The sequence below is a fragment of the Thermobia domestica genome, chromosome 1, assembly GCF_964235325.1.
Source record: "Thermobia domestica chromosome 1, izTheDome1.hap1.1, whole genome shotgun sequence".
NCBI lineage: Eukaryota > Metazoa > Arthropoda > Insecta > Zygentoma > Lepismatidae > Thermobia > Thermobia domestica.
In genome coordinates this window covers 100,006,587-100,022,047 of record NC_137454.1, presented here as the reverse complement: position 1 = coordinate 100,022,047, position 15,461 = coordinate 100,006,587, and the positions used below count along the sequence as shown (strand labels likewise).

The 15,461-nt window shown below is 35.0% G+C and overlaps 1 protein-coding gene across 1 annotated transcript in view; it reads left to right on the top strand.

Moving 5' to 3' along the window:
- The window catches only part of LOC145687668 (annulin-like), a 37,084-nt gene that overhangs the window by 12,488 nt on the left and 9,135 nt on the right, over positions 1-15,461 (top strand). Inside the window, exon 2 of the mRNA XM_081761128.1 lies at positions 13,166-13,387. Coding sequence (XP_081617254.1) covers positions 13,183-13,387 — 205 coding nt within the window. The 5' untranslated portion in view covers positions 13,166-13,182. The remainder of the gene's footprint in view (positions 1-13,165; positions 13,388-15,461) is intronic.

Sequence of the window (15,461 nt, the reverse complement as noted above, 5' to 3'; positions counted from 1 at the left end):
TTCAACAAGAAGATATTGCAGTTGTTCATCATGCTCGTTATCCACCTGATTTACAAAAAGCGCTACCTACACTTATGTATATTTACAGTGATATTGTAGAACCACAAATGGTGGGTGACACCGTAGCTCCATTGTTACGTATTATAAATACAAATATTACAGAGCATGGTGTTAATAATGTACATATTTTTGATAATCCTCATTATGTCACTGTGCAACGTAAACAATTTGATCAAATTATTATTGATTTAAGAGATAGTACAGGTAATCCACTTCCTTTCCAATATGGCAGTGTATGTGTAAAATTACATTTTCGTAGACGTAATACGGTATTGTAAATTTTACCATGTGTGAATATAATAGTAAGAAAAGAGAAAAAAGACAAAAATGCAGTGTGAGTGTATGAAATCAGAATTAGATTTATTTGCTGGTTTACCCACTCAAACCAGTATTATAGGTAATAAAATAGTTCCATATAAACCTGTGGCTTCATTAGCTGATAATGCACCAATAGAATTTGTAGTCCCCGGTCATGGGGATGACTATATTGACTTACCGCACACAATGTTATATGTTAAAGGTAAAATTACTAAATCAGATGGTTCTAATTTAACTTCTGCCGATAAGAAAATCGGCCCTGTAAATGATTTTCTCAATGCAATGTTCAGTGAATTGCAAGTATATTTAAATAATCAACTTATTTCCTACTCTTCACATACATATCCATATCGATCGTATATTGAAAAACTACTAAATTATAATGCTGAAGCTAAATCAACGCATCTTCAAACATCAATGTGGTTTAAAGATACTGCAGGGCATATGGACAGTGTGGCTGATGCTAATGTAGGATTTAAACAACGTTTTCTTCTCACTGCTTTAAGTCAGTCATTTGAATTATTGGGTTATATTCATGCTGATATTTTCAATCAGGAGAAATTTTTACTGAATGGTGTACAATTGCGTATTAAACTAATTCCAGCTAAACCTACATTTTGTCTAATGGGTGACGCAGATGCTGATGGAAAAGTTGTAATTACAGATGCAACATTGCTTGTGAAAAAGGTTGATGTATCACCAGCAGTTAAAATAGCACAAAATAAAGTATTACAAAATCCTAAATTTAGAGTAAAATATCCTATAACAAAAGTGCAGGTGAAGACAGAAACTCTGCCACAAGGAATTATGGATAGTACACTTCCAGATCTATTTTCAGGCCTAGTGCCTAAACGTATTATTATTGGTTTTGTTACTAATACTGCTTTTAATGGTAATTATCAAACAAATCCATTCAATTTTCAACATTTTAGTATGTCATTTTTTACATTGTATGTTGATGGAAATCCAGTTCCCTTCAAACCATTACAAACGGATTTTGATAATAATCTATATGTACAAGCATATTCTACGTTATTTACAGGTTCAGGTATTTATTATTCTAATCAAGGTAATGATATTTCACGTGCTGAATATCCTAATGGTTATACTCTACTGGTGTTTGATTTAACTCCTGATTCAAGCGCAAGTGCTGCATTTCATACTAGTCCACAACGGCAAGGAAGTGTACGTTTAGAGGTTCATTTTAAAGAAGCACTGCCATCTCCTGTAACAACAATTATTTATGGTGAATTCTCTTCAGAATTAGAAATTGATTTTCAGAGAAAAATATATATTAATTAAAGAAAGAAAATGTTAAATACAATTGAGCTTTATGAAGCATTACAACAAAATTTGCCTAAAGATCATTTTATTGGTGTGTATGCTGCTGATGAGTTACCTTTGTTTATTCATACATTTCCAGCCGCTATAATTATAAACACTGATTCTAGTGATAAGCCTGGTGAACATTGGGTTGCTGTTTATATATCTAATATGTGTGTGGGAGAGTATTTCGATAGCTATGGTATACCTCCCTATATACAACATCATATAAGGTTTTTAAAACGAAACTGTCTGTATTATACATGGAATAATAGACGTATTCAAGGTGATTTATCTCAATTTTGTGGACATTACTGTTTCCTATATTTAGCATGTCGTGCATCTGGTTATTCGATGCAGGATTTTTTAAACAAATTCTCACTCACTACTATTGATGCTAATGATATTATGCTTCATTCATTTATGAGAGTATGATGATGATGTTATTTTTTTAAACTCCGCCATTGCCGGTCCCAAGCCCTGGATGAGAAAGGAGGAGGGTTGGGGGTCTTGCTACCCCCGTAAAAGAAAATATGCTCATAAAAGAGAACGAATACACCCTTGTTGTGTTATGTACTCTTATGTGTTATCTAATCTTCATGTCATGTTAAAATAGGGGTTGGAAAATAATCCATGTTCTTTTATTAACTGTGCTATGTTCAACTGCTGTGTGTTCGTAATCGAGTCCACCCCTATTCTCTGCTATGTTCGTTATGTTCACCCCTGCTATGTTTCGTAGTCTCTGTCTGATGTGCTATGTAGTCTGATGCTAAGGGGTTGAAAAAATGTGCTCATAAAAGAGAACGAGTTCACCCCTGGCTCTGTCTGATGTGCTATGTTATAATAGGGGTTGAAAAATATGCTCATAAAAGGGAATGAATACACCCCCTAAAATGGAGGTCGTAAAAGACCGTGTGTAATTTCTGCTATGTTAAAATAGGGGTTGGAAAATAAGCCATGTTCTTTTATTAGCTGTGCTATGTATTATCTGTTCTGCTGTGTGTTCATAATCTCAGTGTAATTTCTGCTATAGTAAAATAGGGGTTGGAAAATAAGCCATGTTCTTTTATTAGCTGTGCTATGTATTATCTGTTCTGCTATATGTTACGTAGTGTTATGTGTTATCTTCTCTTCTATGTGTTCGTAATTTCTGCTATATTAAAATAAGGGCTCATAAAAGGGAATGAGTTCACCCCCTAAAATGGAGGTCGTAAAAGAGAACGAGGTCACCCCCTTAAAAGTGCTCATAAAAGGGAACGAATTCACCCCTAAAATGGAGGTCGTAAAAGGCCGTGGTCTCACGGTGCAAGGTGGTCATTTTCTCAGTGGCTTGTGAGTTGTCCTAGGTTGAGCCAGGTCTGGCCCAGATCGATCCATTTTCTACTACTTATTATTATTATTATTATTATTATTATTATTATTATTATTATTATTATTTATAGAAAAAAATAAGCCAAACATTTACCATTCGAGAAAATGAAACGCAAGTGATCGATTTAATGCTTAGTTACCTACGGCAAACTCCCTCTCAACATGTTTTATGTATGTATGTTTGTTTTACTATAACTTCAATAAAACGTATCCGATTTGAATAAAACTTGACGTATTGTTTCTTTGTTTTGAGGATTAGAAAACAAGTTTGTTACTTTGTGATTGAAATTTATAAAGACATATAATATAAAGTAAAATCAACACCAATCTAGAAGTTCGCTGATATTTAAAATATAATAATTTTTACACAATGACTTTCGTTAAAATTATTTGATTTTTTATGACTTATTTGATTATTTTATTTGGCATATATTGTCTTTAAGGCACCCTAATCATGTCGATCTTGTGTTGAACTTGGTCAAGAATAAGAGAGTGAATTTACCCTTTTCCAAAAAATATGTTTGAAAAGAAACTTGGTTTAAAAAAATTATAATTTCATTATATATACCATACATTTTCTGTGGGACTAAAAATTGTTTGCCTTCGAAATCAAGCAGGTGACAAGGCATCTTACAATATCACCTCAATTCCAGTTTTTTCTAAAGATTCCATGTGCTTTCTTTGAATTTTTCTAACAGGACCTACTGTCTAGAGCAGAGCCGTAGCTGGAGATTTCGACGTCCTGGTGCGTCGATGCAGAATTCGGTGCTCTCTATACTAATCTCACTAAGCTTTTCCTTCTGTCGATTTTTTACGTATAAGAGAAGCAGCTTTTGTTGTTATGCTACACTGAAATTTTATGAAGGTACTTGGACAGACTATTGCAACAGCTAAAGGCGATCATTACGTATTGTTCTACAAATAATACAGTACACAAACACACACACACATACACTCACACACACACACACACACACATATATATATATATATATATATATATATTAATGCTTTGTGTGTATGTAGATATCTGTAGATGCAAGTAGTTGATAGAGAAATGATCCCAATCAATCTTCAGATTAGAACCATTTCATATTAATGGAATAAAAAAATGCTGGTAGTGGTCAGTCTTTGAAGAAGACGAAATTCTTTAAGTTCTGACCCCTTAAGCCCCTATTCTACAACTCTTGAAGTTGTTCGAAAAGGTTTACCTTCATTTTTAATATTCCCGAGCAAATAGCAGTTTGCATGTGTCTCTTCACCTCTCTCTTTTTCATATCTTCATTCTCACCGTCGTGATTAATCCGATTGGGTAGAAAAGCAAACAGACTTTGCCCGTTTCCGATTTTGAAAACGCTCCTGCGTTCACTATAAGTAATTTACTAGGCACCTTTTTTATCACATGGTCATTAAAAATCATATATAATAACTTTCTTAAAAATAATAATAAGTAAAAACTTGTTGTATCTCTTATTGAAACGTTTGGGTTGCAAGCGGAGCTTGCAAGAAAATTATTACAAAATATATTTCTTTGCAAATTGACAGCAATATTGAGGGTGGCAATACTTTTACGGGGAGCCGCGTCATTTGCTCTTTTGCAACACTTTTTCTTTCTGCAAGCTCGCTCTGGGCTCTTGCTATCAGCGCTCACTCTGACCCACCAAAACCCATGATCATCAACTCTGATCCACGATCCACGCCCTCCTTTACACTGACTAAAGAGGTTACACTTGCAATGAAACAAGACTGTGAAATTACCACTCATCGGAGTTTGGATTTCTACGGTCAATTGCTCAAGCACCGCTACGTTACATTACCGGTGAATCTGATCTTTACGATATACAATGGTAAAGTGTTTGTCGTGGTCCAAATTAGGATGAATTTCAGTTTAATTATCATATACGCCAATTATTTCCTTGTTGAATTTCAGATACTGTTCAGTGAAAAGTGGCATGTAATTTGAAAGTTTCAAATCAAGGTAAAGTAAGTCAACGTAAAGGGAGACAAATGTAAAATTTTCCATAGCCTATAATTAAACTTCTTCTTCTAAGGTTTTTTCCCAGTTAGTTGGGGTCGGCTTTTCGGATTGCTGTCCCCCACTTGTTTCTACCTTCTGTCATATCCGCTGTGACACCACACTGCACCATATCTTTCTTAACAAACTCTTCCCACTTCTTTGTGTCGGCCTTGGGCTTGTTTCTCACTCTTCTATAGCACCTATTCGGTGAGCTATGTATTCCAAAGGTCCTCCTCTTACATGCCCAAACCATTTCAGTCTACTTCCTTGCAGTTTTTCTACACTGGTCTCACCTTTACTGTTTTCCGGATCACTTCATTCTTAATTTTATCCTTCCGTGTCACTCCACGTATCCACCGCGGCTTCTTCATCTCCGCAACCTGCAACTCCTGTTCCTCTCTCTTCTTTGTGGTCCAACATTCCTCTCCGTATGATAAGGCAGGTCTCACTACTGTATTGTAAACTTTTCCTTTAAAGCGTATTCGTACCCTATGGTCACACAACACTTATGTTGCTTCTCTCCATTTTGTTCAAGGTTACAGTACACATTTTATGTCTATTTTTCTCACAACTTCATGGATTGATTACCTTGTGCTCTGAACACTTCATATATTAAACACAAGCTTAGAAAGCAGTAAATATAAAATGGGAAGCACTGTAGTTTTTGTTTCTCGACTAATTCTATTTCAAATGTGGCTGACCCGGACCAGCTCATTTAGTTATCCATTTAATAAGTAGATGATATTTCAGATTAGAACACCAATCTGAAGCCTGTGACTCTATAGCGATCAACGTTAAAATTGAAAGTGGTTGATTTCCGCCACTTCCGGTTTGAACAGAGGGTTAAGAGAAAAGATGATACATATTTTTAGAACTTTCATTCGATTCAAAAAGAAAAGAAAACACTTCTCGCTATATCTTATAGTTTTGCTCTATGTAGATTAATATTGAAACCGGAAGTGCTAGTGTATTTCTATAATTTTCGGTCTTGACAGAGAGTTAAGGATGGATGCTGATTATGTATTCTTAGGGCACTTAATCAATTACAGAAAACCACTTCTCGCTATCTATTACCGTTTTAAATCTATGGCGATCAACGTAAAAACCAGAAGTGGTTGACTTCTGCTATTTCCTGTTTTAATAAATGGTTGTGAAGGTATTTATTTTTAGGACGCTAAGTCGATTGCAAAAAAACACCTTTTCGCTATCTATTACAGTTTTGGCTCAAAAGTGATACACTTAAAACAGGAAATGGTTGATTTCTACTACTTCCGGTGGGTGGATCACCTCTATTAACAAATCTGTCCGAGAAAATTATTCCAGCTATCAATTTCGAAAAACAAAATTAAAAAAAAATCGCTTTCGTTCAAGAGTTATTGTGCGAATTAAAGGACGGACAGACGGATGGACGGACGTACTAACATTAAAACATTGGTACCTATAACTTCACTTGCATGATCTTAATAAAGATGCAAATATATTAAACATACTGTAGTAATTTGCTTGGTACTGTATGATTTAATCTATATACAAAAATACATATAATTTATTATTGAAACTTTGCTGTCAAGTAATACTAGGTAGAAGTCACGTTGATCACACTTATTTTCTGTAAGTTAGCCTCTGAAAGTGTATGGTCCCTTAATAGCCAACTTCCGAAACTGAGTAATACGGAAATAATTTGCATTTGCGTGAAATTTACCCATACCAACCATTCACTTTCCCTTGTTAATAATAGTGTTACCTGAACATGTCCGTTTCGTTGCGTCAGACAAACAATTAATGAAAAGTCGTGCTTCCCCATGCTGATAGGGACTAAACTTAGAATAAATTCGGGTTTGTCACTATTCATCTCAGACTCCAAACACTATGAATTGGACAATAACATCTGTTAATTTGGACATTTTATTTTCCACATCCTCTCCCACCCCTAGGGGGGTGTTTAAACTTGAACTTGAACAGCTTCGGGATGCTCACTGTTCATCTAAGCAACCCCGAAAACTATGGGTTCGACATTAATCTCGGTCAATTTGAATATTTTACTTTTCCCCTCCGTCCTTCCGCCTTCCATGCCGATAGGGTCTAGACATGAAAGGTTTCAAGATTGTCACTACTCATCTCAGCAACTCCAAAAGCTATGGATTCGATACTAATCTCAGGCAATTCGAAGATAAATTTTTCTGCCCCTTCCTCTCATGCCTATCGAGATAAATTTGCACTTGAATGACTTCGGGATTGTTGCTATTAGGGATGCGCACAAGACGAGTCGAGACAGAATTTTCCTGACAAAATTTGAGTAGAGAGACAGCTATTCCAATAGAGAAGAATACATTTTTCGAGTCGAGACATCACTTTCCAGCACATTTTCGAGACGAGTTGCTATGTATCTCAGCAACTCAAAAACTATGAGTTTGACACTCATACGGCAAGAAGGTGGAAGTTCATCTTTGAGCTAGGTAGATTTATCCCAAAAGTAACGACAATGAAATGCGTTTAAACTCTGTAAGACCAAAACTTGTTCTTTGCTTGTAAAAACTTTTCGCCATTCAATGTAATGGAAGCTTATAACTCTTGAATAGTTTTCAGAGGGATACTATATCATTCCTCATGCGGTGCAACATTCAGTTTCTTGAGTGAAGATGGAGAAGGATGTCTCCTTAGGATTTTCAACTTCAGAACTGACCACAGATCTCAACCGTACTTTGGTCTTTCTATCTTATCTATCTATCAGTCAAAGTTGAACGCTAAACGAGCGATATTCGACTTGATAGCAAACTGGAATATGTAATTTTTATATACTTTTATATGTCGAATACAATTACGGATTTTCTTGAAAAGGTGAGTTTTTGTGATCATTCTTCGAAGCACTAATAATTATTGACTTCTGGTAAAAGTGAGATTTCCCCTCGGTAATCAGAGCAAAATTTGTTTTAATTTTCCTTAGCTTTTAAACCCCTATAGTAAATATAAAATGCTAATTTGATTTTATGCGAGTTTGTTTGAGGAAGTGACGGACCTACAAGGGGGCGCTTGATCCATCTGAACTAAAAAAAAAAAAAGAAAAAAAAAGAAAAAAAAACGTAACACTTTCTGTGTTATATCAATGCGACAAGAAGACAAAAGTATTTTTTGATCAAAAGATCCAATATATTTTAATCAGAAATTTTCTTCTACACCTTGTATCTGGAGAACTACATATAGTGTAGCCAAACTCAAACTATCACTTAACTCAGTATGATCTGTTTATTCCGTAGAAAATACGAAAACCCGATTTAGAGGCCGTTCAAAAATTTTGTTGCCGCTAATCCAAAAACTAATTATTGATCAAGATCGCAATCTTTTGATGCATTTTTTTTTATCATTCCTAAAATTCTTGTTTTCTGTCAATATGTTAGACAAATAATTTGCTCTCACTCTATAAATACAAACGAGCTAATATTTCGAGTGTTACAGCGATTAGTGTTTTGCGGCCTCTCCAAACATTTCATTCTTTTGGACAAGAATAAAGATATATAAACCATCAGATTTATGGCCCAGTGGCTTATCCATAATCGGTTGTGCCCCTTTCTAGGGAAAATATAGCATTTATATCTTTTGATTTTCAACAAGACAATACAATAAGAGTGTTTTTCTGTCGATATAAAAGACCAAAACCTACTTTCAGTCTATTATTATTGCAAATAAGCTTACATCCCCAAGTGTTTCAACGTGCAATATTTTTAATTCTTCTTCGAGTCTTCTATCCTTTTGTGCAAGAATGATATACAAATATTTCGAGAGTGAAATATGAATTGTTAGAAATGATTTTGTGATGGTGCGCTCCATCATTTCAGGCACAAAAATGAACATAAATTTTTCCAAGCTGGCCAGACATATATATTTAAAGAATAAAAGCCAGGTGCTTCAAATTGAATTACCCAAACGCCTTATTCAAGCTTTAGAACGAAGGTCATAAAATAGTAAGTTATGAAAAAGCATGCAATTTTCCTCCTTTCAAAATTTCTGGCGCCGCTCCTGTTTCAGTTGATACCTAAAAACTTCCCTCCCAGAAAATTTTGTACATGGAAAAGGTGAAAATTAGAGAATAAAGTGGCTTCACTAGTTGCTAAAGAACGAGTATCTTGCAGAAAAGTAACATGTAGTTGCTTATGTACAGTACAGGCGGGAGGAGCTGATCAACTTTGGGGCAACTGCAATTTTAGTTAGACTAAGAAAAAACAACCAGGCGCGTATCCACTAGGGAAAGGGGCTTGGGGAGCCGGCCTCTTAAATTTTTACTGACCCCTTCTAAAATTTTCACGGTAGGCTTGCAAATGAACTATAATAAGATGATTAACTATAATCTAGTTGGATCGCCCCTACTCTACATTATTAGGCTGGCTACGGGCCTGAAACCAATTAAGATAATTTTTCAAGAAATTGCATGTCGTGTTTCATAAAAAGCGGATTATTATTTTTTTGTTCGAAAGTTAACTGGAGCATTAAAAAAAAAGTAGATACTTGACTTATTACCCACTGTTTAACTCTGAACAATGGGTCCTAGGAAGTCTCAAAGAAAGAACACAGAACATTCGTGAAAATATGGATTTTGGGCAGGGATCTTGTGTAATACGTATTTTGAGGTGACAGGAATTCACATCTTACACCTGATGGATTTCAACCACAAACAATCTTTAGTCTCAAAGAAAATGCATGGTATTTTTAATGAAATTATTATTATTTTAATGAAGTTTCACGTGAAACGTTTTTTTTTTTTTTTTTTTTTTTGAGATGTGATAATTTTACCGTTTTATTCTTCACCAATGGCAACACAAACCAATGTAGATCATTAGGATTACGCCATATGATCGAATAATTTTCACTAAAATCATCGAGTAAAATTATTTTGTTATATCATCTTTTACCCTTCTGTCTTTTATTTCTTCATGAATTTTGATCCGAACCAAGATACTTGTAATATTTTATGAATCTCAATAGAGATAACACTGCAAATTTCCATGTATTTAGTTTTCTTTACATTTACTTCTAAACAGATCTCTCTGCATGCGTTTAATAAAACCTCTGCATTTCTTTCTATTGTCCTCATATCATCCCGTACCAGATTGACATTTTCGATATAAGCATAATCTTGTGTCATTTAGCTCTAGGCCTTGTCCGCTATCTATAATTTTCCTTAAAATATATTCCAGAGTGGAATTGAATAATAATGGCACCCACGTATCTCAGTGTTATCAGTTCATTCTCGACATAAAGGTGCGGGGCACTGGCTTAATGATAGAATTCTTACCTTTGGCGTGTGGGACTTCTGGTTCGATCCTTGGCAAAGTAAGTTTCTTGTGAACGTCGTTTCCGTGCACTTTCAAAGGGTACTTCCATTTCCTCTTACACTCTCATTCTACCAATTCTTACATCATCATTTATGGTCGTGAGACATTAAACTGAAGATTTTCGACATGAAGTTCGTTGACTAGTATTGCCCCCTACCTAATCGAGTCGTAGGCTGGTGTTGCATACAGACATCTCTCCGCCTATTCTACTACTACCCAGGATTTCTTGGTTAACAAAGACTGGGATTATCAAAACCTTGGCGGAATACTTAATTGTAATGTGATAATCCATCCATACTATGAGGATGGGATACAAAGACATTGGTTCTTAGTTGCTTACAAAAGATGAGCAAAGTAACCTATATTGATTCAGGAGAAAGTAAGGATCATTCTACAAGCAAAAGTGATAGTGATTGATTTCTGTGATTTCCTTAGGAATTGCTGCCGAATGAGAATAGGACAACGTATGCCTGTGTTGAAGCTCATTTTCTATAACAGCAACACACCGCACAAAGTTCAATCCTGACTGTGTTATTTTGTGAGATGTCGTTCTGCAAAATAATATCACAAACCTCCGTGTTTACAAAATAGCCATGCCCAAAATGGTTGAAGACATGCCTGAACTTCGTGCTGTGTTAGCTTACGAAATAATATCAATACCCCAATATCTCATCTTGTGATTGCTCTTCAATGAAAAACAGTTTTTCATTTACACTAACTTCTTGGAAATCTATACATCACAAATTTTGATTTTGTTGCCTAATTCTTACCAAGTATTTTTTGTTTTTTCATGGGAAATAATAATAATAATAATAATAATAATAATAATAATAATAATAATAATAATAATAATAATAATAATAATAATAATAATAATAATAATAATAATAATAGTAATAAATTTAACCTCGTTATATTTGGATATTTGTTTGCTCAAGCTATTCGAATTATCAAAAAGTTCGAATTACTAAGGAGTGCTAAAAAAACCGCCCGAAACAACCTTAAAATAAGTACATGAATTTATTAACAGTATGTACGTACGTAGTGTAATAAATTGAAATAGTACACAATAAAGGCTACTATATAATAAAACTTTATATGTTACTGCTCTTTAAATATAGCATAGTAACTTTACGTAAAAAAAAAAAAAAAAGTCACTTGAAAAGTCTTTAATCGCTTTTTGATCTGCTTTTTTGATCTAAAAATAAAGCACGTCTGTACAGACGACGACTAAAGGCCGTTCGGTGTAGCGAGCGCGGCGTTCGGAGTACCGTGTGTGTGGATTAACGAGTTTTTACTGTATAGGTAAATTTCTTTCTCTCACTTAGAAATGATAAATTATAGGATATATGAATGGCCCTTATATATCGATATCGATATGAACGATATGATAATACAATAGGAGACATGGAGGCACAGTAGCTCAGTCATGCTCAGTCATGCAACGTTCATTTCTAGTGCAAGTGGTCCCTGTTTCGATCCCAGACCATATAGTTGATAATTTCCTATTCATCGTTTTTTGGGAATTCTCCCTTTACTCTCACATTGTGGTTCCACCAATTCTTTCATAACAGTGGGATGTTACATTTAAGATTTCAAATCATTCCGTACCATATGACCACTTGTTTTAAAAATGATGAGAGCTCGCGAGATATTCAATTAAACCACCTCTTCCCATTTAAACTTCCCTCCTTCTTTCCTTTGGATATGCATCAAAAATTTTAAATAGCCTTACAGTCTTCAACACAATTACTTAAAAGTTTGTCAAAGTAACTGCATAGATTGTATATTGTATAAACAAACAAACAAACGTACAATACATTCATTTTTTATATATAAGATAATAAATGTATGTATGTTTGTCCGGTATACAAATCCACATACTTCTAAGAAACTCTACCGAAGAGACTGAAATCCAGAAGACACCATAGGCTATTTATAATATTTTAATGCGTATCCTAAGGGGAGGAGAGAGAGGTTCAAATGAGGATTGTTAAAATGTATGTCGAAAATAGAGTTTCTCAAGAGCTTCCCGTGTTAGGATCAAGAAAAAAGTGAACATACACACATGACTTACAATCTGGAAAATATACTGTGAGGGTAAGGTACCCCTCGGGAAGTGGCAAGATTGGAAAGTAATCGAAAAAGATCGTTATTAGGACAAAAATCCATAGTTTTCGTAGTCATATGAGATGAATAGTGATATCCCAATATAACTTAAGTCTAAGTTCAGCTCCATCGACTTCGTGTGAAAGGGGGGTATTTGATAAGGGTGAAAATTAAATGTCCAAAATGACGTACATTAGTGTCGATTTCATAAATTTTGAGGTTGCTAAGCTGATTAGTGACAGTTCAGATGCTATTTAAGCCAAATTAGTCAAGAACGTGCATGTCAGCTGGTCTAGGATTCACAGGGAGAACGCCCCGAAACCTTTTCTTCATTAATTATTCCTCTCTGCTATTTATTTTCACATATTGTGCGTAAACATCATTCTTCCAGTGCGAAGGTGAGCACTTCTGGTAGTGGCGTATAAGGAATGACCTGGTATATTAAATAATTTGTGGATCTATCTACCTCATATCCATTAATATTCGCTTGCCTACAAGGTTTTTTATTATACAAGAGTTGAGGCAGTCTAGTCTCGGAAAGAAATTATGTATTGTCTCGTGGGTTATAGCTAATGATTATAATTATTAATATTTTAAATCCTAATAAACGTGTACTGATATTTTTCATTTTGCTTCACAGATTACAAAGTAGTTGAAATGGAAACTTTGCACGTGAAAGATGTTGATCTATGTTTAACAGAGAATGGAAAGACTCACCACACAGATCGCTTTGACCTCATGATAAGGAAGGAGAATCGTCGGTTGGTGGTTAGAAGAGGACAGGCATTTGTTATAAGGATCACTTTCAACCGATGTTATGATGCCACGAAGGATAAAATCTGGTTCACGTTTGCTGTAACCGGTAAGTTATAAGAGTATATGGTATATCTTAAACGATAGTTATAAAGATATAATATTTATACTTGTATAAAATACTTATCTATTTAATAAAAATGCCTAAAAAAAGAGCAAGTTATGGATCACTTTTGTCCTCAGAACAGTTCTGATACACTTGGAATGGAGTCATAGAGATCATGAATAGTAGGATGTGGAACATTACACCATTCCACGTGCAGAACATCACTTAGTTCCGTGAAAGAAGATGGAAGTGAAAACTTGCGCTGGATTCGTGTGTCCAAAACGGACCGCAGATAATCAATTAGGTTCAGGTCCAGGGATTGGATGGGGAAAGAGATGTTCAACTAATCCCGATGTTCCTGAAACGACGCAGCAACAGGCGAAAATGAATAGATGGGTGCATTATCATCTTGAAAATTTCGCCTTTACCTAGAAACATCTGGACATAGGATGCATATGGTCCTCTACAATGTCGATATAATCACAGACAGTGATGCCGATGCTTGGAGTCAGGGAACCCACTGGAAACCAAGATATTGCTACCGACAGCATCGCAGAGCCACCGCCGTGGGCAGAGGTACAGTACAGCGAAGCATACGCTTTCTCGGGCGTCACCACACATAAACATTACCTATGGTTTGAAATAAGGTGGAGGAGGACTCATCCGACTATTTTACACGTTTCTATTCATCAATATGTTCATGTTGCATGTTTGCGGCACCAGTGGTGTGGTTTCAATCCATAATGGTAATTTATCGGTGATTTTGTGCTTATAACCTGTCTCAGTATATTCCTGTCATGCGGATTGTGATTGTTGGCATAGGCTGTGAGAGATGATGCTTGAGTTCCTTAATGACTTTCATCACAATCGCGTGACGGTTCTGAGTGATAATTCGCTTTAATGTTCGGTGGAACCGTCACTTACGGTTTTCTTCCGACTACTGTTCCTCTTCGCCGATGTGCTTTTGTCGTGAGTTTTGTAGGACGTCATCACCTTGAATATTGTCCATCGCGACACACCCAACACATCTGCCACTTTCGTCACGCTCGCATCACATAACCGAATACAAACAATTTGCTATATTTATTTTTAAAATCTGAATATTGTCAAAGATTAGGCCAGTATTTTAAAGGAAATATAGATTGTGTGGAGTATAAACGGAAATGTCTTTTGTTTTTGTTCGTGTTTCTTTTTCTTTCGTGGTTGCAGTTATTTTTATGAATTTTTTGTTGAAGTTTTCGTGTTTCATTCTTATTTCAATGATTTTTCGTACTCCTTTACGCATGATAAGTTTTTCTATTGACATTTTATATATATTTTTTTCGAGTAAACTTTGTTTATATTTTAAACAAGATCTGACACAGGTCTGCTCATACCCATGCACAACTGCAAGCGAAATGAGTGATTTTATATTAAATCTCCCAGACTAGCAAATATCTCGATTTGGCTAATTCTAGTCAAGCAAAGCGAAGCAAGAAGAATATTGATTGTACTTCACCTTTAAGTAACCACCGGGAGTTAATTATTGGAAAGCTGTTAAGAAAATCAAATAAAAATAGTTTGTAAAAGTGTCCCTTAAATATTCTAGGTAGCCATTTGACCAATTAGAGGTAAACATTTATTTACTATTTTAGCCAATCCAAAACAAACTTGCGTTAACATAGAATATTTCTACTTTATTCTCTACTACGTACCTTAGTAACTTTTCAGTATAATGTTGAACAAGTACTAAAAACAGTAAATCACTCGTAATTCTATTTCAGGAAAGCTATAGTTCTTCTCTCCAGCCAAAAAACGCAATGTGAATTCACAATTTACTTATTTATATCTTAATGGAGTAGTTAACTTCAAACTGTGGATTTCCGTTAACTGGCAAAAGATTTTAAAGCAGTAATCAATATTATTTTGTATTATGTATTCAACCTTGATTAATTTTGTGATTTGTGCAAGATTAAGAGAAAATCCATGGCGGCATTCTTCTTACGGGGAAAAGGAACGACATTAATTAAGAGGAAATCGCTACGACGGGGAATAAACACCAAACTATTTTGTATACAGAAGGAAGTTTAGTCGTTAA